Raw genomic sequence first — 17,378 nt, 5'->3', positions numbered from 1 at the left:
TGTCATACAAACTCCATCTGATAAGTGCACACAATCTGGGAACTGTCCACACATCTGGCATAGGGGTGGCACTGGCTCTGCCATAAGCTGCTGTTGAAACACAGGAGGTATAGCCTTGGCATTCCTGTTTTAAAAGCATGGGTTAACCTGGGATACAAACCTTGCTCAGCGAGACCCATGTCAGCCTTACCTACAGAACATGTATCACAAGGAAGTGACTGAACACCAAAACCTCCCAAAGCCCAGTAAAGGCATTCACTCAAAAGCCTTCAGGGACTTCTTGTATAAGATCTTGGGCTTTTCTTCTTCCTAAATGAGGATGAGAAGAAATGGAAGAGCACAAGGAGGAGGAAGAAGGAAAGCACTACTTTTCCTTACCCTAGACCATGTCAGAAATCCTCTAAATCAGTTAACTATGATCTGTCAATAGGACATCTCCCACTCAATAGGACATCTCCTACAGGAAGAACAATACTTACTGGAAGATCAATAGTGCATTGAGCTACTGTGGGAGTAACACCAAATGGTAGCAATCTCTCACCTTCATTAACATAGGCACACCCCTCCAGGCCAGGAGAGAAGCGTACACATGGAAGCAGCAAAGAAATTAGTGGATAAACTTTTCTCTCCTTCCTCTTCTGCAGATCCTACCCCTACAGAGGAGCAGTAACAGTGGGGGACCCACCTCACAGGAGGGCATGATGGGCCACATACACTCTCATGCCCTTCACACCTCCATCATTCACACTATTTCTACAAGTCAAAGTATACAAAAGACTTAAAACAAAAATGAAAATTCCAGCTAAGCAGTCACCAGTAGCATAGCAAGACATCCTCAATTGACAGTGGCTGGAGAAAAAGGCTTCTTGACTTGGCAAGTGAGGGTATTCTCCCCTATTTACCGTCCTTTAACCAGCAGTTAACTACCTTGTTACCGAGTTTCAAAGACCAATTCTAGCTTGTGCTAAGGCATACTTCAATATAAGTGATGGTTTTTATGGTCATATGAACAAACATACTACTTTATTGTAAAATCATTATTCTTACATACTCAGTAATTGTAATTTAAGAGAAAGGATGAGGAATAGGAATCAAGGAAGACAGCAAGTCAAGATAGAAGAACTTTGATCCCTTGTTTAACTGTGGATAATGGAACCAGGACAGAGGAGAGAGCTTAAGCCTCATTAGTCTCTATCATGAGTTGGCACAACGTTCTTTTATGAGACATCCAAATAAGCCTGTGAAATAACCTTCCAAATCCATTACAAAATATAATTTAAAAAAAGAATCTTGTGAGTTATATGACAGGCCAAATGAGAAGGAAGCCTGAAAGAGTCAATCTGTTGGATGTATAGTTCCTAAATTGTAAGTTAGTATAATAAATCTATTCCTTCCGACAGTATTAAATAATCCTGCATGCCATCACAAGTACTCATACCAAACAAGATACATCCACAGGACACCTTGTAAAGACTAGTAGTGCTTACAATCACTGCTAAATAGTGAACAAAATGCACAAATTACAACTCACCAATCCACCTTCCCAATCTTGACACAATGGTTTCCCATTCATCGGCGTACCTCATAACAATACCTCTGCAAAGCTCATTATATTTCTTTATTCCCATTTTTGCCACATCTTCAGGTCCAGAAATTCCATGGGTTTTATCAATTTCATATTCCTGAAAATAAGAAAACAAAAACTTATGGTGGTCTGATGACATGACAGATTTCTAACAGATATCTTAGCAAGGATAAATACTTAAAAACATACCATATCAACAAATTACCTACAGGACATATGAAACTACAATGAGATTCAGAGCCTTTGTCCCAGTGTTTTTCTGGAATAACTTTTTTTCTTTGCATTTGACAAAGATATTACTTAGCCATAGTATACTTTACATCCCTACCTAATTTTCGGCAGCATTCTTTATTAATTATATTAGAAGAAAGTTACTATAAGAAAGTATATTCATAAGAGTAAAATAAAGCAGCCGAAGCCAGTGGCAGACCACTCTAATGTATGGGTTAAAAGTTAGACATGAAGTAAACATGACATCATGACTCCTCCCACAAGGAGATAACGACAAACAGCTGTCTCTGAAATTCTGAATGAATATTCATACCTTATCAAGGCTTCAAGAATGGCGGCTATGATAAGTCATTGTCCCTGTGGTTGCAGGAAAGCTTTTGTAATTCTACTTGCATAATTGTTTAGAAGTGAGAGGCCCGTGGCAAACCGTACGTAAGTTTGAACAGGTAAATGAATAATAGGGCCCTTTTTTGGGTAAGGAGTACGCCCAGACATCCAAGGGTACCAAGTTTACGTCAATTGTTTACTTCCATAAGGTGCAGAAAGATAATTATATATGCTCTATAAAGCAATAGTTGTTGATTTCTTAGTAAAATATAACTTGCAGAACACTAAAACTTGCTTTGCAAAAAAAAAAAAAAAAAAAAAAAAAAAAAAAAAAAAAAAAAAAAAAAAAAAAAAAAAAAAAAAAAAAAAAAAAAAAAAAAAGTCATGGGTTATGATATATCATTGAATGACATTTGCTGACCAAGTGCTTGGCTTGAAGTCTAAATTCTATAATTCAATCTAATCATATGCAATTTTCTATTTTTCTATTTATTAAAATGATCGTCATTGTCATGTTAGGAAAAATATCAAAGGAGTTAGGACGAGTGCCAAAGTTTTCTTCACTTTGTAAATTGATATTTACCGTATATACTCGCATAACACGCGATCTCGCATATCATGTGACCCCCAAATTTTCACCCTCAAAAAATTATTTTATCATGTATCTCACGTATCATGCAAGTTAAATTTACAAGACCAAAATTTAACAATAGGCTAACCTCTTTTCCTCCTCTTTATCTATTCCATTTTTTAGTTAGAGTAAACCCTTTTCATCCACCTCTTAATCTATCCCATCTTCTAGTTACGTTTAAAAAAGTAAAAGAGAATACAAAAAGTATCGGTAGCAATGATATACTTGTTTGGAAAACGCATACAGCTAGGAACAGCTGATTTGCTATGAACAACCAATCCGATAACAACAACCTTTTTGCTTGCATTTCAACCATCGTACGATAGTAAAAAATTACCATAGTTATGTCACAAATGATGTTAAGGAGAATAGAGCTGATATATTTTTACATTACAGGTAGTAGTCGACTTACTACTGAAGCTGCATGCGATTGAGTGTGATTGCTAAGGAATATGGCCGAAATCCATCGACGATAGGAACCATCCTTAAGCAGAAGGAAGCCATCAAAGCAGCTACACCTTCCAAGGGCGTGACTATTTTGTCAGCAAGAGGAGCCACGTGCACAACGAGATAGAAAAGCTGCTTCTTGTCTGGATAAAAGACAAAGAAATCGCTGGCGATCTGATAAATGAGATGGCAATCTGCCATAAGGCCAGCGCTATTTTCGGCGATTTGATTGCCCAGGCTGAAGACGACGGGGAAGGGACATCGACGCCAACCCCAGACTGAATTCAAGGCTTATGGGTGGTTCGAAAAATTCCGTAAACAGACTGGCATCCATTCGGTGGTGCAGCATGGGGAGGCAGCCAGCTCGGACACGAAAGCCTTTATTAAGACGTTCTACAAGATGACTCTCAACAAAGGCTACAGTTCTCAGCAAGTCTTCAACTGTGATGATACTGGCCTTTTTTGGAAAAAAATGCCTCGTCGGATGTACATCACGCAGGAAGAGAAGAAGCTACCCGGGCATAAGCCTATGAAAGACAGGCTTACGCTCGCATTTTGTTCGAACCCCAGTGGGGATTGCAAGGTGAAGCCCCTACTTGTGTATCATTCGGAGACTCCTCGAGACTTCAAGGCCCACAAAGTGCTAAAGGAGAAGCTTCCAGTCATGTGGAGGGCTAATGCGAAAGCCTGGGTAACGAGAATTTTGTTCACTGAGTGGGTAAATATGATATAGTTATGATACAATAAAGTTTGTTCATACTTACCTAGCAGATACATATATAGCTGTATTCTCCGAAGTCCGACAGAATTTCAAAACTTACGACACACACTGTGGGATAGTAGGTGGTTAGTACCCATTCCTGCCACTGGGAGGCGGGTATCAGGAACCATTCCCATTTTCTATTCAGATTTTCTAGTGCCACTGTCTCCTGAGGGGAGGTGGGTGGGTACTTGATTATATATATCTGCCAGGTAAGTATGAACAAACTTTATTGTATCATAATATTTTTTTCATGAAACTTACCTGTCAGATATATATATAGCTGAATCACACCATTGGAGGTGGGAAGAGACAGAATAGGATTTAGGAAACAAATTACATGCAGATGATTGACATCTTGGTTCCTTACCTGTTAGCATAGCTGACTTCGTGATTACTGTCACCCAAGTCTGCTTCTGCTTTACTAAAGTCTCCAGCAAGGCAGTGACCTGTATAGCTGGTGAGTTCTAGATGATCTGTCAACGGGGGCGTGACCACAATATGACTAGACCATATTGACCATACTATGAGGGCAACGAAGCAAAAACCACCACCTGACCAAGCCTATCAAAAGTTAATCCCACATAACTTAGGCTAAAGAATGGGAAGTCCGCCTTAGGCGGTCGACCCAACAACCATAAACCAATACAATAAAATAAAAGCTCACCTAACCATTTTCTACAGGATAGGATGAGTGCTACTTCCTGCCCCCAAGATTGTATCTGCGGAAATGTATGGCCCTAGCGAGCAGCAGTTCTCATATGTCGTCTTCACATCCCGCAAGTAGTGTGAAGCGAACACAGAGTTGCTTCGCCAAAAAGTGGCACTCAGGATGTCACTGAGTGCCATGTTCTTTTGAAATGTCACCGAGGTCGCGACAGCTCTCACCTCGCAAGCATTAACTCTCAAAAGTCCAAGATCACCATCTCGACAGGACGAATGAGCCTCCTTGATTGTACTCCTCAAAAAGAACGCCAGTGCGTTCTTCGACATCGGTAAGTCTGGTCTCTTGACGGAACACCACAGATTGTCCGAAGGACCTCGACACACTTTTGTTCTTTCCAAATAAAACTTGAGAGCCCTGACAGGGCACAGGACACTCTCTGGTTCTTGTCCAATAATCACTGCTATCCCCTTGATCTCGAAGCTCTTGGGCCAAGGGTTGGACGGGTTTTCATTCTTTGCTAAGAATGAAGGGCTTAAAGAACATACTGCATTATGTCCCCTAAAGCCGACATGTTTACTGATGGCTTGAACCTCGCTAACCCTCTTAGCTGTAGCTAGAGCGGTTAGAAAAATAGCCTTCCTTGTCACGTCCTTTAGCGATGCAGAATGTAAAGGTTCGAAAGGACTCGACATCAGGAACTTTAATACTACATCCAAGTTCCAAGATGGAATATTAGGTTGCGCCACTTTCGAGGTTTCAAAAGACCTCAGAAGATCGTGAAGGTCTTTGTTGTTAGACAGATCTAAACCTCTGTGTCGAAAGACCGTCGACAACATGCTCTTGTATCCTCAAATCGTTGGAACCACCAGCTTGTCAACATTTCTCAGATGAAGGAGGAAATCAGCAATCTGGTTCACAGAGGTCGTGGTGGAGGAAATACCCTTCTTCCTGCATCATCTCCTGAAGACAGCCCACTTTGATTGGTACACAGCAAGAGAGGAAGCTCTCCTTGCATTGGCAATCGCTCTTGCCACAGGTCTTGAAAAACCTCTCGCTCTGGCCAACTTCTCGATAGTCTGAACACAGTCAGACTCAGAGAGGAGAGGTTTTTGTGGTACCTCTCGAAGTGGGGCTGTTTGAGTAGATCGACTCTCTCGGGCAGGGTCCTTGGGAAGTCCACTAGGAAGGACATGACCTCCCTGAACCAGTCGCTTGAAGGCCAAAACGGGGCGATCAGCGTCATCCTCGCTCCCTCTGATGCCGCAAACTTCCTGATTACTTCTCCCAGGAGTTTGAACGGGGGAAAGGCGTAGACGTCCATCCCCGTCCAATCCCATAGGATGGCGTCTATTGCTACTGCTCCCGGATTGAGAACCGGGGAGCAGTACAGTAGTACCTCGAGATACAAAATTAATCCGTTCCGAGGTGACTTTCGTATCAGAGTTTTTCATATCTTGGACCACATTTTACATGTAAAATGGCTAATCCGTTCCAAGCCCTCCAAAAACACCCCAGTAAATTTCTTAATAAAGCTAAATTGACCTATAAACAATGAAATACTACAACAATTTGGACCATTCAATACCTAAATTAAGAATAAAAATGCAAAACCTGTAAATAAAGTGTATATTAGTGTACAAGAAATATTATTACTGTAACGTAAAATGTGGAAGCTTACCTTTCGAGTGAGGCTATCTCCGAAAGTGACGGCAGAGGAGGAGGACGACAAACGGCAGATACGTACACTAACTTTACGAAATACACAAAAAAATGTCAGAAAAACAAATGTCAGAAAAACAAACTAAACTTTACAAAACACATTAACAAAACTGTAACACTTAACTTTACAAAAAACTTAAAATAAAATTTATTTTGTCTTGTTTTTATTTTTACATTTCTTTTTACTTTTTTATACTTTACGTAATTTCAATTTCTTCACCACCGAATGGATGCCAGTCCGTTTACGGAATTTTTCGAACCACCCATGAGAAGCCTTGAACTCTGGGGTTACCGTTGATGTCCCCTCTCCGCCGTCGTCTTCGGCTTGGGCAATCAAATCGCCGAAAATAGCGCTGGCCTTCTGGCAGATTGCAATCTCGGTTATCGTATCACCATCGATTTCTTTGTCCTCGATCCATACAAGAAGCAGCCTTTCCATTTCATTATGCACATGGCTCCTCTTGTTGGACAAAATAGTCACGCCCTTGGAAGGTGTAGCTGCTTTGATGGCTTCCTTATGCTTAAGGATGGTGCCTATCAGCGACGGATTTCGGCCGTATCCCTTAGCGATCACACTCAACCGCAAGCCAGCTTCATACTTTTTTATTATCTCCATTTTTGTCTCCATAGAAAGCATTCTCTTCTTTCTGTGAACTTCAGCAACTTTCTTGGGACCCATGACTAATATGTACTGTAAGTAATTAAGTTACGTATGTAGTACGTATACTAATTAGGTTCTCACAACACGATAAAGTAGCACAACGAAATCACTAACGAATTTACGATACTAAATGAAATCGTTGGACCGAACGAATGCCGCATGCGTAGGATAAAGCTTCGGGTGCGAAGTGGCCGAGCAAAGGTACGCCACCACGTAAGATGCATGATGGGAGGGATGCTGTCCAATAGGAGAGGCGATCCTCATGGCTTGGCTTAGCAAATCAAGGAACCAATGAGAGAGCAGGAGGATGGTGGCGAGTCTACTAGAACTAAGATGGCGGCGCAAGTTTAAAAATTGTTATCAGGCGAATCTCGGACTTTCAGAAACCTTTCGTATCTTGAAAACTTTTCGTATGTAGAGCAGTAAAATTTTTCGTGTCAGCTTTGGTATCTCGAGTTTTTCGTAAGTTGAGCCTTTCGTATCTCGAGGTACCACTGTATAGAGGAAGTCTCTTCATCTTCGCTGTTGCGAAGAGATCTACTAAGGGACGTCCCCATAGTCTCCACAACTCTTGACAAACTTCTAGATGAAGAGTCCACTCGGTCGCGAGTAGTTGTTGCCGACGGCTGAGAAGATCCGCACGTACGTTCTGAACTCCTGCAACGAACCTCGTCAGGATCGTTACGTTCCGTGCTTTCGCCCACAGCAGGATCTCTCTCGCTAACTCGAACAGGGAGAGTGTGTGTGTTCCTCCCTGCTTCTTGATATACGCGAGAGCTGTGGTATTGTTCGAGTTGATCTGGACAACTCGGCCAAAGACTTGTTCTTCGAAGAACTGGAGAGCCAACCGAATTGCTTCCAATTCTTTTAGGTTGATGTGCCAGGACATCTGTTCCCCTCTCCAGATGCCTGACACTTCTTCATTCCCCAGTGTTGCTCCCCAACCCGCAGTGGATGCGTCGGAAAACAACACTAGGTCAGGGCTCAGAAGGCTGAGAGACAATCCTTCTGCTAGCTTTACTGGATCGTGCCACCACTTTAGGCGATCCTTGACCGACTGAGAGATGTTCAGCGTCACATCTAGGTCTTCCTTGTTTTCCCAGTTCTCCGCTAGGAAAAACTGGAGCGGTCTGAGGTGCAGCCTCCCCAGGGAAACAAACTTCTCCAGCGAGGAAATGGTCCCCAGCAGACTCATCCATTCCCTCACCGAGCATGTTTCCTTCCCTAAGAAGGTTGACATTTTTTCTAAGCAGTTCTGCTGACGTTCCAGGGATGGAAAAGCTCGAAAAGCTGCTGAATCCATCTGAATCCCCAGATACATGATGGACTGTGTAGGGAAGTTTACTAGTAGGCCTAGGGCCATCGTCAGTTGTAGCGTCGTATGAAGGTCCTCTGGACACCTCGACTCCGACGATGATCGAATGAGCCAGTCGTCCAGGTAAAGCGAGACTTATCCTTGAGAGGTGAAGCCATTTCGCCACATTTCTCATGAGAAGTGTAAAAACCATCGGAGCTGTGCTTAGCCCGAAGCAGAGCTCTGAATTGGAAGACCTGTCCTTTCAAGACAAACCTCAGGTACTTCCTTGACTGAGGATGGATCGGGACATGAAAGTAGGCGTCTTGGAGATCTAAAGGCACCATCCAGTCGCCTCGTCTTAAGGCTCCTAAAACAGACCGAGACGTTTCCATCTTGAATTTGTCCTGACGTCCAGGACAGGTCTCTAACCCCCAGACTGCTTCAGAACCAGGAACAGCCTGTTGTAAAAGCCTGGGGATTCTAGTGCTAGAACCTGTTCTACGGCTCTCTTCTCGAGCATTTGTTCGAGCAGATCGAACAGAATCTGTTGCTTCGAAGGTTGGTAGGAGGGCGACAGATCTATGGGCTTCATGCTCAACGGTGGTGTTCTGAGGAAAGGGATCTTGTATCCTCTCTCGATGATTTCGAGGGACCAGCTGTCCGTCCCTCTTACTTTCCATGCTTCTGCAAAGGATAAGAGTCTTGCTCCAACAGGCGTCTGAAGGCCCGACGCGTCACTTCTTCCCCCTGGGTTTCGAAGGGGTTCTGCCTCTAGCGAGACCTCTTCCCCGAGGAGACGCTCTCGAGGAAGCACCGCCACGAAAGGGCTTCTGCTTCTTGGAAGCTTGAGCAAGAGGAGTAGTAGGATGGGCTGCAAGGCGTCTGGAAGACTGAGCAAGGAGGTCCTGGGTCGCCCTTTTCCTGAAGGCTGACTGCTAAGTCCTTCACCATCGACTGCGGGAAGAGATGACTTGATAGAGGGGCGAACAATAACTCGGCCCTCTGAGAAGGAGATACTGACTTAGCCGTGAAATTGCAGTACAAGGCTCTCTTCTTAAGAAGCCCTGTAGAAAAGTGAGAGGCCAGTTCGTCGGAACCATCCCTGACTGCCTTATCCATGCAGGCTAAGACACTGGATAGCTCCTCAAGCGAAAGAGAGTCCGGACTCCGAGACTGCAGGTCCAGGGCTCCCAAACACCAATCTAGGAAGTTAAAAACCTCCATCGTCCTGAACAGCCCTTTCAGATGATGGTCTAACTCTGAAAGGGTCCAGGAAACCTTAGCAGAGGACAGGAGAGACCTCCTAGCAGCGTCTACCAGGCTGGCAAAATCGCCCTGGGAAGAGGAAGGAACTCTCAAACCCGCTTCCTCTCCCGTCTCGTACCAAATGCCCGCCCTTCCGCTTAACCTCGCTGGAGGTAGGGCAAAGGAAGTCTTGCCTTGGGCCTTCCTGGAGTCCATCCTGTCATATATCCTCTTGAATGCTCTCTTCGTAGAAAGAAAGAGAAGTGGCCATTTTGATGAAACCTGGCGCTTTTCTCGTCTTTGACGAAGCCAACTGTGAAGGAGGAGAGCGGGGGGCCGAGGCCTGAAACTTGTCGGCAAACAAGTCTTTCAAAAGGCGGGCCAAAACTTTGTAATCTGATGAAGTTGATGACGAAGCATTCTCCTCTTCATCCACAAGCTGCGACTCACCCGAAGACTCTCCCCCATCCACGGGAGCAACAGAAGAGTCCTTAACCCTTAAACGCCGAAGCGGTAAAATAAAAATTGTCTCCCGTGTGCCGGAGGTGTTTCGGAGTGAGCGCGGAAGCGGAAAAAATATTTTTTTCAAAAAATCACAGAGCGCTTAGTTTTCAAGATTAAGAGTTCATTTTTGGCTCCTTTTTTTGTCATTGGCTGAAGTTTAGTATGCAACCATCAGAAATGAAAAAATTATCATTATCATATATAAATAATGTGATATATGATAACGCAAAAACGAAATTTCATATATAATTGTATTCAAATCGGGCTGTGCGCAAAACGGTTAAAGGTAACAAGTTACTTTTTTTTTTTTTTGTAATGTACACTAAATCGCAATCATTTTGGTATATAACACATTGTAAAACGATAAAAGCAACACAGAGAAAATATCACAATATAATGCATGAATTCGTAACGCGCGGACTCAAACAAATATTTTTTTCAAAAATTCACCATAAATCTAAATATTGTCTTAAGAGACTTCCAATTTCTTTCAAAATGAAGACAAATGATTGAATATTACTATACTGTAAGAGTATTAGCTTACAATTGCAGTTTTTGACCATATCTGAAGAGTTAAAATTGACCGAATGTCGAATTTTTTTATATATTTTTTTTATATGCAATTATTTCGGAAATTAGAAAAGCTACAACCTTCAAATATTTTTTGTTTATTCTACATGAAATTGCGCACATTTTCATATATAAAACTCTATGAAATGCCTAATATGAAACGGAGCAAATATGCCGAGAATGGGACGTACGCATTTCGGAGATTTGTGGCGGAGAATCCGCGCACGGAGGGAAGGAAAGTTTTTTTTTTTAAATTCACCATAAATCTAAATATTTTGCTAGAGACTTCAAATTTGTTTCAAGATGAAGATAACTGACTGAATATTACTAGACTGTAAGAGTTTTAGCTTACAATTGCGTTTTTCGACAATTTCGGTAGAGTCAAAGTTGACCGAACGTGGTTTTTTTTCTATTTATCGTGATTTATATGCAAATATTTCAAAAATGAGAAAAGCTATAACCTTCAATTATTTTTTGTTGTATTATACATGAAATTGCGCACATTTTCATATATAAAACTTTATGTAACGGCTAATTTAAAATGGTGCAAACATTACCACAATCGCACGTATGATTTTTTCGGAAGAGTTACCGCGCGGACGTAAAAAAAATGTTATTTTTATCATAAATTCACCATAAATCGAAATATTGTGCTAGAGACTTCCAATTTGTTGCAAAATGAAGGTAAATGATTGAATATTACTAGAATATAAGCGTTTTAGCTTACAATTACGTTTTTCGACCATTTCAGTAGTCAAAGTTGACTGAAGGTTGAAAATTTGTCACATCATTTTTTATATGAAAATATTTCAAAATTGATAAAAGCTACAACCATGGGTTTTTTTGTTTTTAGTTAGTATTGTGCATGAAATTGCGCACATTTCCATATATAAAACTTTATGTAACGGCTAATTTTAAAATGGTGCAAACATTACCATAATTGCATGTATGATTTTTTTCGGAAGAGTTACCGCGCGGACGTAAGGAAAGTTTTTTCATAAATTCACCATACATAGAAATATTGTGCTAGAGACTTCCAATTAGTTGCAAAATTTAGGTAAATGATTGAATATTACTAAAATATAAGAGTTTTAGCTTACAATTGCGTTTTTCGACCATTTCGGTAGAGTCAAATTTGACCGAAGGTTGAAATTTTGGCACTTATCGTTATTTATATGAAAATATCTCAAAACTGATAAAAGCTACAATCATGAGTATTTTTTTTGTTGTATTCTACATAAAAATGCACACATTTTCATATATAATACTCCATGTAACGGCTAATTTAAAATGGTACAAAAATTATGTCAAAGTGACAAAATAATTTCCGAGATGTGTCACAGATACTTTTTAGTGTGGCAATAAAGAAATTCGCGCTTGCGCGCCTGCGTAACTATTGTAAACAAAACAACATCTTGATCCGTGAACTCCCAGCATCCCCCAAGGCGCGTGATTCAAGAGTTTTCGGCTGGTAGGCCTAAAAGTATTTTTCCGCGAATTTAAAAAAAAACTTTTGTATGTCGACGTAAAATATGTCCAGTCGGCACCCGAGAGACAAAAAATGTAGACGTAAAATACGTCCAGTCGGCGTTTAAGGGTTAACAGACCGCGAAGCAATCAAACCTTGAGGCCCCGCTCGTAACAGAGGTCTCCTATCCGAAGGAGGGTCCAAAGAAGAAGGTCGGGTATGCTTAACAACAAACTCCGAAGTTTTACGAAGATCCGTTGAAGGTGCGTCCTGCCGAGCGTCCTGAAGAGCGTCTTGATGTGTAGCGCGCCGAGCGTCCTGAATAGCGTCCTTGCAAGCGTCTTGAAAAGCGTCCTGAAGAGTAGAGCGATGAGCATCAAGAAAAGCGTCCTGGCGAGCTTCCTCACGGGACGCAGAAACAACAGAAGCGTCAACGCGAGCAGCCTGAGAGGCGTCCTGGCGAGCCGCGCGCCGAGCGTCAAGCAGAGCGTGAGGAGCGTCATAGTAAGACGTATGGCGATCGTCGCCAAGACGAGCCATGCGGTCTAGAGAGCGCCTTGCATTACGCTCGTCGACACTTCTAGATAAGCGCTGGGAAGGTAAACGGGATCTAGAAGGTGACGAAGCAGAGGAGGGCGACGAACGAGGAGAAGGAGAAGGAGACTGCCTGGATCTCTTGATAGGCAGCCTCGAATCCTTCCTGCGGCGACGGGGTTCTGCCTCCCACTTGGCTAAAAACGAGGCCAACTGCTGCTGCATATCCAGAAGAATCTTCTTGGAAGGAGAAGATTCGCGATCAGAAGGGCTGATCCTGTGAGAAGACGAGGGGCGAGGGGACGCCTTCTTCCTTCTCACAGGAACAACCTTAGAGCGACTGGGGCGCTCAAAAGCGTCCTCTTCCGAGGTACTGAAAACGGGTGTTGACAGAACCGGAGACAGAGAAAATCTGAATAGAAAATGGGAATGGTTCCTGATACCCGCCTCCCAGCGGCAGGAATGGGTACTAACCACCTACTATCCCACTGTGTGTGTCGTAAGTTTTGAAATTCTGTCGGACTTCGCTGAATACAGCTATATATATATTTGACAGGTAAGTTTCATGAACAAACTGTGTTTTGGCCCGACAGTGAAGAAATTCCCTCTGAAATGTCTGCTGTTGGACAATACCCCTGCTCACCCTCCTGGCCTTGAGGAAGATATCCTAGCAGAGTATTCTTTTATCAAGGTTCTTTATCTTCTGCCTAACACCACCCCTCTCCTCCAGCCCATGGACCAGCAAGTGATATCAAACTTCAAGACGCTGTATACATTACATCTTTTCAAGAGATGTTTTGACATCACCGACACCACAAACCTCACCTTGCGTGAATTTTGGAAGGAGCATTTCGATGTTGTGATATGCATCCGACTCATCGACCAAGCTTGGCAGGAGGTTTCGAGGCGAACCTTGAATTCTTCGGGGAGGAAACTCTGACCTGATGCTGTATCGGCCCGAGACTTCGAGGGATTCGACGTGGGCGAAGCTGGTGCAGATTCAGGAACAGTTGACGATCCTGAAACTGTTTCGCAACTAGATCTTGATGAGATCATTGCACTCAGCAAGTCCATGGGGCTGGTCGTCGACGAGGACGACATCAATGACCTTCTCCAGGAGCACCAAGAGGAGCTTACGACGGATGACCTGAAGGAGTTGGAGGCCATGCAGCATAATGTCGTTCAAGAAAAGTTCTCTAGCAGCGGCGAGGAGGAGGATGACGACCCTATGACAACAGCAGAAATTAAGGATGCTCTAGCTGCTTTTCATAAGGTGCAATCATCTGTAGAAAAGAAACATCTCGAAAAGGCTTCCACAGGTTGTATGCTTGCGCAGTTTGACGACGTTTGCCCGAGTCGTTTCAGGAACATTGTGAAAAGTAGGCAGAAGCAATCTTCCTTGGGTAGTTATTTTTTAAAGAGGCCTTTAGTAGGAATAAGCAAAAAAGAAGATCCAATTGATACTATGAAAAAACAAAGTTGAAAGTGGTGAAAAAATTGGAATTTGGAAAAAAATAAGAAAAAAAAATGTAAAAATAAAAAAATATTTAATTTTAAGTTTTTTGTAAAGTTAAGTGTTACGATTTTTTTAAATGTGTTTCGTAAAGTTTAGTCTATGTTTCCTGACATTTTTAATGTGTTTCGTAAAGTTAAGTGTACATACTACGTAACAAATTTTCTGCCACTTGTCCTCCTCCTCTGTCGCCACTTTTGGAGATAGCCTCACCCGAAAGGTAAGGTTCCACATTTTACTACGTACATACGTATGTACGTACAGTATTTCTTGTATACCATGTACACTAATACACTTTATTTACAGGTACATATTAGTAGCACATATTAAGTTAGGTATTGAATAGTCCAAATTGTTGCATTTCATTGTTTATCGGTCAATTTAGCTTTATAATAAAATTTACTGGGTTGTTTTTGTAGGGCTTGGAATGAATTAGGCAATTTACATGTAAAATGCAGTTCAAGATACGAAAAGCTCAGGTTATGAAGGCTGCCACGGTACGGATTAATTTCGTATGTCGAGGTACCACTGTACTAAGTAAAAATTTTTTTTTTTCTGGTTCGATTGTTCATGGATGTACACATTTACACATTAAGTATAACATTAAAACAATACTTCATCATTTTCTTTTGCTGTTTTTGAACTTATTTAACTAGAAGATGGGATAATGTCAGGCTATTGTAATTTGGTCTCTCGTAAAATCGGATTATCATAAGACAAATTATCGTAACTTGAACACTACCTGTACACTGTATGAAACCTTATTATATCTTTACATAATCTATTATGTTTTTATACAACATTTGTTATTTAGAAATGTTATTTTCCTTATTTATCAACATGAAACAAAAAGTTGGGGTGGCATTTTGAGGGTTGGAACGGATTAAAGGCATTTGAAGTATTTTCAATGGGGAAAACTGATTTGATGTGCGAGCAAATTAAGCTACGAGCTCGGCCATGGAACAAATTAAACTCGTAGGTCAAGGTACCACTGTACTTAGTTATTTAATATAAACTATTTCTTTGGGTGGGCAGTTATTACTTTATAAACAAATAACAATTCTTATTCCTTCCTTTTACAATGATATTTTCTGTACTCTCAATCCATATTTCTTTGTCACTTGTTCTATTCAATAACCAATGAATTTGCACCCTTTATTTTTAATATTAATGCACAAGATGGAAAAAAGCAAGTATGAATGGAGAGACAGTAAAAGGAATTAAATGAGTTGTAGCTAGGGGCCAAAGGGACACTGCAAAGAACCTTCAGTAATAACTACAGTGCAACAACAGTACTACTCCCCCACTGGAATGTTTAGCTTGGGAACAAGGAAGACCTTCGTTTGAGCCTTGTAAGAGCCACAAGGAGTAACCTTGAAGAGGCCAAGATTTTTCAAGTAATATGAGGAGGTGGCTGTTATTTTCATCCACCATTGTGCTCATACTGGAAGTGACTATAAAACACTTTTATCATACTGGTTTTGGCAAGCATATTATAAAAGCTTATGGCAGCTTCCCTGAAACACAGGCATGTATTCAAAAGTCATGAAATTATAATGTCCACTCACTTATCTCTGATAAAATATGGAACCAAACTGTACAGTCAACCCCACCTATTAGCGACCAAACTGTACAGTCAGCCCCGCCTATTAGCGATCAAGATTTGTGGATATTTTTTTGAAAAATATCTAACCATTATTCCCGGGAAATTTGCCTGTTTGCAGGTTTTTCCGACAATAAATATTAACTAATTATAGTGTATTTTTTTCATTTTCATGACAAAACACATTTTTATGACAAAAATTATTTACTAATTTTCAAATATTAATGTTGATTAATACTGTATTGTATAAGTAAGTTTAAGATTAAATGATATCACATAAGAGATGTATCTTTTTTGTATAATAAATATTTACTAATTTTCAAATATTAACATTAATACAAACAGCAATAATATAAATTCATTAAAGAAAATACTATAGTGAATTAGTAAAATTTTAGTTTATAAAAAAATTATGTAAGAATAAAGGAAAATTCATTCTACCTGGCATCTTTCTTTTTAGATCCAGAGTTGTCAAATATGTCAAGTAATGTGACAGGAGGGGGAGCGAGTTGCATGTTGCTGACTAATGTTCATGTAAATTCTCTCTCTCTCTCTTACCGAGATGAGAGAATTTTTATGTTACATGTATCTATATGATGTTTATTATTATTTTTAAAAAATAATACAATAATAATATTAATATAATTACAAAATTCATGTGATTTTATTTTGAAGAAATACAATTATCTTTCCATTTCACTCTTTTATATAAGTATAATTGTCTCTCATCCAACAAGATGTGTATGTTGTAGTGGAAACCCTCTCCCACTGCTTTGTCTGGAAGTGTTAGAAGCGTATGAAAGTATCTTCAAGGGTACTACTACATTTATGATAAAATAATTTACAGTACTAATTTTCATATAATATCAAGTTTAGTGAGATTAAACAATAATAAAATTTCTCTCTCTCTCTTATGTATTTTTTTTTGTAATATGATAAATGATTTACCTAATAAATAATTTTCAAATAATTAATAAGATTAATAAAAGAAATAAGAGATTCCCAGTCTTCGAGAAAGGAGGGTGGGGAGTACATGACAGTTTGATATACGTATTGACAGAGGAAAGGAGTCATAAGGAGTTATTTTTTTTTTTTTCTCTCTCTCTTCATTATTTATTCTCTCTTTCTCAGAAAATTTCACTCTTGATGGTCAGAAATATGATCTTGCCGATTCACTCTCTCTCTCTTTGTTATTGGCTGTACATATATATTTTTAATATTAAAATGTTTTAAGATGACTTTTAAATTATATCATAATAATATATAGTGAAACTCCCATATTCGCAGATTTCTCTCTGGGACATATACAGCCATTATCCACAGAAAATTTGCTTACACGCAGTATTTTTCTAAAAGAAATATCCACAAATTCCTATTTTTTTATCAATTTCATCATAAAATGCACTTTTTGTGATAACACTATTAAAATAAAACCAGGTGAAAACATTTCTAGTAGGTTCTTCTTTAGTTTAAAACTAACAAAATAGGCAGCTTTAAGCTTTTTTTTTTATAGGGGTTTTAACTATTCACGGGTTCTAGCTATTCGAGGGGGTCTGGTACCCATCCCCCGCAAATACATCTCAAAGATTAATACAGTAATAGGATAGAATCTTAAG

The 17,378-nt window shown here is 40.4% G+C and overlaps 1 protein-coding gene across 1 annotated transcript in view; it reads right to left on the bottom strand.

Annotated features, from left to right (window-relative positions):
* The window catches only part of LOC135200584 (isoleucine--tRNA ligase, cytoplasmic-like), a 39,737-nt gene that overhangs the window by 8,927 nt on the left and 13,432 nt on the right, over positions 1-17,378 (bottom strand). Inside the window, exon 4 of the mRNA XM_064229209.1 lies at positions 1,532-1,682. Within this exon, the coding sequence (XP_064085279.1) occupies positions 1,532-1,682 (151 nt within the window). The remainder of the gene's footprint in view (positions 1-1,531; positions 1,683-17,378) is intronic.

The sequence above is a fragment of the Macrobrachium nipponense genome, chromosome 27 (genome assembly GCF_015104395.2).
Source record: "Macrobrachium nipponense isolate FS-2020 chromosome 27, ASM1510439v2, whole genome shotgun sequence".
In the NCBI taxonomy this organism is placed as follows: Eukaryota; Metazoa; Arthropoda; class Malacostraca; order Decapoda; family Palaemonidae; genus Macrobrachium; species Macrobrachium nipponense.
This window is presented reverse-complemented; position numbering and strand designations above follow the sequence as displayed.